The sequence below is a fragment of the Podarcis muralis genome, chromosome 3, assembly GCF_964188315.1.
Source record: "Podarcis muralis chromosome 3, rPodMur119.hap1.1, whole genome shotgun sequence".
NCBI classification, from domain to species: domain Eukaryota; kingdom Metazoa; phylum Chordata; class Lepidosauria; order Squamata; family Lacertidae; genus Podarcis; species Podarcis muralis.
The window spans coordinates 18,244,533-18,254,388 of NC_135657.1; the positions used below are offsets into that span (position 1 = coordinate 18,244,533).

Consider the following 9,856-nt stretch of genomic DNA (forward strand, 5'->3'; position numbering starts at 1 on the left):
ATAGTACTTGCTACATTACAACTGTTACTGCAATCCTGCTAGTGTTTTCATCTGCTTACAGTGGTCTCAAAGATAAATTATAAATTTTCCCCATTCTTTGTTAAAGTTTTTTGTCGTCTTGGTTCCTGAGCTTTCCGGTCAATTTTGCCATTTCGGCATAGTCCAAAAGTTTCATTTGCCATTCTTCTCCAGTAGGAACTTCTCTTCTTTCCATCTCTGGGCTAGTAGCATCCGTACTGCTATCATCGCATACATAAAAAGTCTTTTATGCTCCCTTGGAACCTACAATTCCAAAAAGAAAACCCTCTGGTTTTTGTTTTATAAAAGTTAATTTAAACATTTTTTTCAATTCATTATATATCATTTCCCAGAATGCTTTTATTACCTTACAAGTCGTGGCAGAATTGTTAGCACAATGGCGATTGCTCCGAGCACATTGAAACTTGGTTAGATTTTGCGCAAGGGTGCATCGCTGCCCAGGGAAGGCAGGTAAGATAGACGGGATCTGCCGAGAGAGCCACTTCCTAGCCTCTCTCAACAGTGCCATCCACACTGCACATATACATGTGGATTCCAGGAACCATAAGCGCCTGTACTTCATGTCTGTCCTGCTCTGCTATAATAGGGGAGGGGAGGTGGAGGCCAGAGAGGCAATGAACCCCAGCAGCCCTAAATCTTAATATTTGGAAATTAAATTGCCGAAGATATCAGCTGGTGCATGGAAAGCATTACGCCGCTGTTTCTTTGTACCGCTTGCTAGCAATGCCAGATACTATTTGTGCATCTGTGCAAAACGACACATGAAGGGGAAACTGGGCTAGCAGTTAAAAAAAACAGGTGTCTTCCTGCATTCCTAGACCCTTGGCCAGCTGTGTGTTTAATATCCTTATGAGGGTGGCAGCGGCCTGTATTCGTGAGGGATCTTAGCTAGGATTCAGATTCCTGTTTCTCCCAGCTCCATAATATCAAAGGAGAAAGACTGTCTTCCGGCAGTAACGCTGAGGATTTATTTTGAGCCTTGGTTTAGGTTGAGACGAATTATAAATAAATATTATTAGTCATAACATGACATTTCAACAATACAATGCAAACTGGCCCCTCAAACCCACAATATTCTTTCTAATCCCCCCGCGTCTGCTTTTGTTAGCTACACTGATGACAGAACATTGTGCTATAATAAATTAATTTCAGTTTTAGACTGGCTTTTTTTAAAGGGGCTAGATAAAAGGGGCTTCAGTAGTCCTTTGCCGAGAGAGGAAATGATACGAAATCTGATGTTCTGAAGAATGTCACTGCTTTACGGTGCTATTCTGTCCATGCTTACTCAGGAGTATGTCCCATTTTGTTCAGGCGAGTGTACTCCTAGGTACGTGTACATACACTATGCTCAATCAACATTTCTAATTCAAACTTGTCTCTTCTGATTTTTTATTTTTTAGGAAACTTTACGCAGAGCTATGCCAAGGTATAGTGGATGTAGCCATCTCTAGTGTCTTTCCTCTTAGTGACACTCCACAGAAGCAGAGCCAGGAACCAATATTTATTAAGTTGTGATGATGATCACATTTTTAAAAAAAAACAACGTCCACCCAAAACACATGGGAGAACTGCGTCCTACGGATTTTGGGGGGGAAAGAGGAAGCTTGGATCGATCATTACACTTGCTCACCAGGCAGAAAGGATACAGAACGATGTCTCGGAAATTTAGGAGGGATGCCAAGTTTCCAAGAAAAGTCCAAAATGAACCAAAGCTGTCTCATCAATGCTGTGTGTGTGTGTATTTTGGAACACCTTTGCATTTGAAAGGATTCTTGCAATGGAAGGAAATTCTGTAGGAGAACAGTGCAACAGTTCTGCTTTAACGTGAGCAAAAACAGGGACGTTTTGTTTTTCGCACCCCTCCAATGTAATAAATTATTTTAGCAAAGCATTCTTCCAGGGATTCCATGCCTTGGAGGTTTTGTCAACTTGACATACTGTCATGTGGGTATTGTTTTGTTCTGTTTTGTTTCCTTCACCTGCTGCAGTTCTAGTGCCTTAGCTATGTTCCCAATAAGTAACTTATTTTATTCTTACTTTGTTCTATAGCTTTTCTTTTTTTAAAATCTGTGGGGTATAAACTGTTCCTTTAAAAACTGTTATATATATGTGTGTGTGTGTTGAGTTTTAAAAAAAACCTGTTGTGTTTTTTTATTATTGAACATTACAACGTGCAGAAAACTAACCTGAAGGACTGCTATCTCCCTTTTGACTCCCACCCCAATAATGCAGGAGTGGGCATTGTTTAACTGTCGAGATGGCACTGGACTACAATTCCCATCATCCTTAGCTGTTGGCCATTCTGATTGGTGCGGATGGGAGTTGGAGTCCAACATCACCTGAAGGTTCTGTCATCCCTGCTCTAATACAGGCCGGCACAACTCGTGACCTAAACAAGTCAAGGCAACCAGCCGTGTTCCTGTGGCTTGGCAGACCCTTGACAATCTCTCTCTGTAGACCCAGGCAGCTTTGAAATGAAAGGTTTGTTAAGACTGCAGTCTTATGTTCACTTACCTGTAAGGCTCATTGAGACTGATTTCTACGTGAACATGCAAAGCGTTGGGCTGTATGCCTCCGAGACATTGCCGTGCATAGTTGATAATGGGCAGCATTTAGCTTGGTTGGCCAGAGGTTTTGCAGGCCATCCTTAATGTAGCTTCCATCCGTTATTCCTCAGGATCTGGTATTGCTTTTTTAAAAATAGCAAAAATGGCACTGAAACCATAGCACGTGTGTCCTAGCATTAGGACCTTTTCCCCCAAAAAACGTTCACATCATTTAGACTCCAGTCATTGGCTGCAGAACCCTTTTCACCACCTTTTGTGTTTTAACTGTTTTCCCCCTTTGACTTTTACTCTTTTGGTTCGTTTTATTCATATTTCTTAACGAGGGGAGATCACTGGAAAGGAACATTGCCATCTTCTTCTGTTGCATTAAAAAAAACCATCCTTTTGCATATCTCTTCATCTTATTCTAAGGCTTCGGAGGTTCCAAAATACAGGCCACTGACCCCTTTCCTGTTTGACAGATGTTGTGGCTTGGTTCAGACGTCACAGCCAAACCACGGTTTGGTGGTTGTGAACCGACTTGGAAGTTCTTATGCTTCCTCCTTTCCCTCATATTCCATGCCACCCTTTTGGTTTGCAGTAACTATAATTCTCCATGATTGCCCAGTGAGCAAACTATGGTCGCCACAACCACTGGTTTGAGTCTCAACCAGTATTGAAACAAACCATGGTTAGGAGGCACGCTATGGTTTGTGATAAAGCAGTTTTCGCCCAATTTGGACCTTATGGCAAATTAAGTCTACTGTGAACTAGGTGGAATGGAGGGAGCAACCCCTTTCGCAACCGCGAAATAATTGCTCTCTGCCATTATTTCTCTGAAACAGTTCTGTATAGTTTAGAACTAGCAACAACATTGCATCCACAAGACCATCACATAAAATAAATTATTTTAAGATTCAGTTTATTATATAAAGAAGCTGGCATTTGGAAGTTCTGGGTTCAACCATAAACATACTTACATGTAAATAAGGCTGAGTGCAATAGGAAAAAAAAGATACTAGAACTTTGTTTTTAAGGTAGTCGCTATGGTCTCTTAGGAACCCAAGAGGTAGGCGAAATTAGATCTCGTGTATCATCTGCTGCACTTGTGGTATCCTCAGAATGCATAATATGACATGAGATACTGATTGCAAACATACTACCTGGTCCTATACATATTTACTTAGAAATAAATTCTGCTAGTTTCAATGGAACTTGCTTCACGTTTGAGAGCTTAGGATCAAAGCTTCAGCTTTAATATTCAAGAAAGCTTTGCAAAAATGTTTGAGCAAAGCGTGGTGAGCATTCTATAAACTCTTAGGTCTTGTACTCAGACTCGTGCTTGAGATTGCTCAGCTTTGGGGTTCGGCTGTGATTGCACACAAAGCAAACATTAACTGCTCTGCATCTATGACTCTTGTTGCCCTTGCAGACTTGGCTACAGAAGCATGCCTTCGGCATTTTATCAAACCAGATTAAGTTGCCTGACAAGTCATTAAAATGTTCGGGTGACAAATTTGTAAGTTCTTCAGTGGCGAAAAGGTGCTTCCAACATACTTAGGTTAATGTAGTGTATCTCCTTTGGAACTAAATGCAATTGCTCTGGCTTAGGTGGGGTCAACTTTTAACTAGCCCTTGTTCTTGGGGTTTAACAGCATCTTGATGACACTTACTGCTGCATTGTAAACATGCTGCCTTTGCAAATCGGCTTACTACGAGAGGCCAGACCGAGACAGTCCCCCGCTGCCTGCTATTCAGTTGGCAACTCTCACTGGATTTTGGATTGGACTGCATGCCATTTTAGACCATTGCTCCCTATCAGTGTGAGGCCATTGTTCCTATGGTAATATGGCCTCCCCTCTGAATGGAAAATGGCTCCCCAGGCAAAGATGGTGGAAAGTTTCTTCTGCTTCCCTAATATGGAAGAGGCATTTACTGGCAGAACAGAGTCAAAACAGGTTCACATCCACCAGTGGCGTAGCGTGGGTTGTCAGCACCCGGGGCAAGGCAAGTAATTTGTGCCCCCTAACCCATGGATTTGCGCCCCCTTACCCGTGGATTTGCGCCCCCTAACCTGTGGATTTGCCCTAACCCCAGATGTTGCGCCCGGTGCGGCCGCCCCCCCCTGCACCCCCCACGCTACGCCACTGACATCCACCAAGGCAGAACATGCCATAACCCACTTTAGAAAGTATTGGCTAGAGGAGAGCTGTTGGCTCGAAAAGATGTGAAGGCCTCACAAAGGCTGGGTGGTCTGGTCCTCCGATTGACCACATTGCCTCCACTTGAAGGGTTATTTTCTGGTTTTGCTTATGGAAGGAGAGGACACTGTGAGTTGTGTTGGGCTGTGTCTTCAGAGTCTGATTAGTCTATCAAAGCAAGATCTTCTGGTCTAGAAGATCTGGAAGTGGAGGGATGATAAGTTCCCTAAAGGCACTTCCTCTTCATCCTTGTCTTCCTCTGAGCTCAAGGGCAGACTGAGCCCTGAGAACATTTGTCTCACCTGGTATTGTGTATTCTGGTTGACAGTGCCTTTCCACAGTCTCGGGCATGTATTCTAGCACTGAGCTATGGAGCTTCTCCTTTGCAGAAGCTGCTATGGGCTTTCTGTTTGCTGCAGAGAATTCCTTTTGGGTTGCAGAGTCAGTTCATGTAGGATGCTAGGCCCACACATTCTGAGTAGAGTAGAGAGCACACCTTGACACTCATCCAGTGCTCTGCTGTGGCAAATATTGCGGGAGAATCTTTGTATAGTGAAGAGCGGCATGCAAACTTCTTTTTGCAGAAGCTTGTCCGCCATGAGTGATCATCTCATGGAGGAAGGAGGACCTCAACAAACCTAGTATTGCCCAAAACTTTGCTCAAGAAACCACTGCTGTAAGGCACTGGGAATTTTTCAGATCTCAGATTAGACATTCAGCCACTCAGGTTTTAATAGTGAGGGGTGTATAAATATTGAATGGTTTTAGGATCATGGCATGATAAGCTAAGAAGTACATGGAAGGAAAGTATACATTGTTGTCTCCTCTCTCCTGCAGCCTTCTGAAAGGCCTCGTGGAATTGGGAAAGGGGGCTGATGGGGGACAGGGAATTGCCCAAATTTAGGTTGAGGTCAACCCAAATTCAGACAATTCTCCCTTTCCTCCAGGAGCCCAGGTTGTTTCAGAGAATCTCCTGAACATTTCAAGATAGTTCTAGAGGGGGAAGGAGACAGGAAACTTTCATTTCACAGTCTTCCTTAATTTATCTTAGGCTCTAAGCCCATGACTTCTGCTTTATTTTTCTCTCTATTGAGACTTTATTGTTGATGTCTTCATTTAAACATTCTTTTTGCATTTTTCCTCCATTCATCGTCATTTGTCCCCACCATCTAATTGCTAACACTGCGTTTGTTGTTCCATTAACTACCTGGATCCTCCCCCACAATAAAAAATCATTGCGATATGTAATTTTATAGCTGAGGAGACAAGATGTGAACTGTTGATGGAACAGTTAAAATTTCCTTGGATTATTGCATTTAATCCCTTTTTTGCAAGTAGAAGAATGTATAATGCAAATTCGGGTATTCAAACAATTTTTGAACATCCAGTACATTCATAATTCATTGCTGATATGACTTGAGTAGGTGACCTATAGTTAGAAATGCATTTACATGAAAATGGGATACAGTTCTCTTAATTTTAGAAAGTAAAAAACTAGATAATAAGAGATTTGGATGGTGGGCACTTTACCAACTTTTGGAGAGTTTTCTGAAACTACCTTTGCAGGCAGACTTTGTATGACAAAACGCAGCAAACAAAATGTGATGCACAGCATGACTCTTACGAGTTTAACAAATGCAGAATAACAGGACAGCACTTAATTGTGGACTTAGGATTTCTGCCCATCGCTATGAAAATTCCTTTTTGGCTTTGTAATGTTCTGTGGGAAAGCCTTGTTTAGGAACACAAATATAGCACATAAGTTTTTTTGCTTTTCTTAAAAAAAGATCTCTCTTTAAAAAAAGGGCTGTGTTCCAATGTAAGACAATTATGTGTATGGCCTCTTTTGATATTCGGGGATATCTTTTCTACGCTGTAACTGATTTGTGTGTCCTTTGTATTGTGGTGGAATCATGCATCCTAGAAACCTTGTTGTGTTGTCAAAATCCAATGACTTGCAGATCTTTTTTCCAGTAGGATTTCGGAAACGGTTTTCTGCTCAGCCAAACCTTCAAAGCAATAAGAGAATGGAAATTCAAGTACTAAGGTGTAAATACCCACGTTCTTAGTGCAAATATCATGTACATTTGTTCCATAAAATGACTGAAACGTACAGTAGATAGTGACAAGGCAGACTTAAATACAAGACGTGATTGTGACTTGAGTGAATGGACGAACGATCCGAAGCATCACTTTCGCAAAAATGAAAAATTGGTACATTGTGCCCCATTTTGAGAGAGACATGTTGTCCAGTTTTAAATACATAAATAAAAAGCCCAACCAATCCATGAAAAAGCCCAATGCGAATAGATTGACATCTTTTCATTTTAAAGTTAGCCAGTGGCGTAATCTGTCAATTCAATACAGTATTTAGTATAATTTATCCTGGTGCAATTTGTCTTAATTTTGCATTGGATACAGGATTGCAGCTCAGCCTGCAATCCTGTATCCACTTACCTGGGGATAAGCCTTATTCAACTCAGCGGGACTTACTTCTGAGTAGACCCATATAGGATTGCCCTCTTTTGCTTTAATTTCTGGATGAGGCCTGCTCTGTTGAGTTTTTAAAAGGATTTGCTCAAGTGGTCCGTCCCGCGCAGAATGTATAATTTACTGTTGAGGAGTTAGAAAACTCAATTTCTGCGGCAAACAGTAATTTAAGACTTAGAAGATGGCGGTGTTAAAGGTAGAAGCTCTTTTTAAATGCAAGCACTTTTAGAAACAATTGCCAGAAACAATAGGTAAGAAAATAAAAACATTTAGGCTATCCTCCTAAACATGTTTACTTGGGGAGCAAGCCCCATTGAATACAGTGAGACTTGCTACTGAAATAAAACTTTCATAGGATCAAACTGTTTCTCAGGGGTTTCCTTCTCAGATGGTTTCTACTGATGACTGACATTTGCCCTCTATCACTCTCCTTACAAGGTATTTTAGGCTCTGGCTAAATCTCAAAAGCCCTTTTTAGAAAACAAAAAGGGGTAAAATGGCCACAGCAGGAAACTGGGAAAGCTGTCTGAGAAAGACGGCTTTTAAACCAGTGGCTTGGCCACTATCACTCCTGACAGTGACTCTGTGCCTTCAGTAGCTAAGCAGAAATTCAAGTGGTGTAGCTTTACCCTACTCTAGGCTGCTCCTACTGAATTTCTGCCTGTTATGAAACTGTTGAAGGAACAGCAGGGCCTCTTTTACAAAATGGGTGGCACCCCTTTTAGCAAACAGCAGTCCTTTATATACAGGATCTGAGGAGAAACAGGGAAAGGAGACATACCCACCTTCTTCCCATCAGGATTTTATTTTCCAAGTGGATTCATGTTTTAGCTCATAGGAAAAATATCCTATATAAAACTACCCCTTCTGTGCTAAAATCTCTAAAATGTGCTCCTACTACAATTTAAGTGGTTGGCATGCAAGTTATTACAAACACATTAATGGTGTTCCTGACCCCAAAACCAGTTTCATTCATGTGGGGAGCCCTGCATTTTGCCCTGTATTTGAGAGTCCTCAGGACTGAATGTGTATGAATGGTCAATGCATGTCTCATTCTCTGAGCATTGTCTGTTTAAAAATAAAAAAAGGTTCTGAAACCATGTCATATACACAGTGTCTGAAGTTACGTCATACCGATCTTTCATCTTCAGAATATTGTAGCGTGTGGATCTTTGTGTCTGATGAAATATGTGACTGTAAGCAGTGCATGGTTTGCTGACATTCGTATTCAAACCTCTCCCGAGCAAATTAAAAATATAAGCGAATTAAAAATATAAAACCTAATTTTACTTGTGCGTTCGTCTCTTTCTCTTGAAAAAGCAGGATTAAAATGTGTGGGAGCCCAGGGATATACAAACAAGAAGGTAAACAGCTTGTCTTTCAAGAATTTTTTGAAGTCCCTCGGTCAGCAAGGGGTATATTCTTAATGAAACAGAGAGGCTAAGGCAGGATCCTTACCCTCCTCTTCAGTATTTACCCATAAACCCACATCTGCTTTGAAGCATTTCCCTGGTTAAATGCGTGAGAGAATCATGCATCTGCAGGGAAGTAAAGTAAGCATTTGGGAAAGGGATGAAGAACCTATTTTGTGAGAAGCCGCCCAGAGTGGCTGGGGAAACACAGCGAGATGGGCGGGGTATAAATAAATAATTACGTACTACTACTACTGTGGGACGCGGGTGGCTCTGTGGGTTAAACCACATAGCCTAGGACTTGCCGATCAGAAGGTTGGCGGTTTGAATCCCTGCGACAGGGTGAGCTCCCATTGCTCGGTCCCGGCTCCTGCCTACCTAGCAGTTCGAAAGCACGTCAAAATACAAGTAGATAAATAGGTACCACTTTGGCGAGAAGGTAAATGGCGTTTCTGTGCGCTGCTCTGGTTCGCCCAAAGCGGCTTAGTCATGCTGGCCACATGACCCGGAAGCTGTACGCTGGCTCCCTCGGCCAATAAAGCGAGATGAGCACCACAACCCCAGAGAAGTATCCCCCTAAAACACTCCCTCAAAGGCCGGCCCAGGAGTTTTTGCAGCCTGAGGCAAAACGGAAAGTGCTGCCTTTTGGTGACAATGGCATTTCCCCTGCAGCCCCCACCCCTGCCATGCAGAAGCGCACTGGCCCTATGCACCATCTTGCCACCTCTCCCCATAACCCATCTTGTCGGAGCACAGGTGTTCTGAGACTCCGGGCCAGCCACCATAGTGCTGGTACACCTGCGGGGGGCTGCAGAGGAGGCAGATCTACCTTCCAAGGAGCACGCTGCAGCTGCCACCACAAGAGGGGATGCGATCCTTGAAGGCTGGATCTGCTGTCCTTCTGGCTCCTGCCGCCCAAGGCAGCCGTCTCACCTGGCCTCATGGGTGGGCCGGCCCTGTCTCCTATAATAATAATAATAATAAATAATAATAATTATTATTTATTTATACCCCGCCCATCTGGCTGGGCTTCCCCAGCCACTCTGGGCGGCTTCCAAAAAAATATTAAATACTGTAATACATTAAACATTAAAAGCTTCCCTAAACAGGGCTGCCTTCAGATGTCTTCTAAAAGTTTGGTAGTTGTTCTCTTTGACATCTGGTGGGA

At 42.6% G+C, this 9,856-nt stretch overlaps 1 protein-coding gene across 2 annotated transcripts in view; it reads left to right on the plus strand.

Annotated features, from left to right (window-relative positions):
• TTL (tubulin tyrosine ligase) overlaps window positions 1-8,560 on the plus strand; it is a 31,570-nt gene extending 23,010 nt beyond the window's left edge. For both annotated transcript variants that reach the window (XM_077925503.1, XM_028724920.2), the window contains one exon: window positions 1,440-8,560. In XM_077925503.1, the coding sequence (XP_077781629.1) occupies window positions 1,440-1,554 (115 nt within the window). In that variant the 3' untranslated portion in view covers window positions 1,555-8,560. The remainder of the gene's footprint in view (window positions 1-1,439) is intronic.
• The last annotated feature ends 1,296 nt before the right edge of the window (window positions 8,561-9,856 follow it).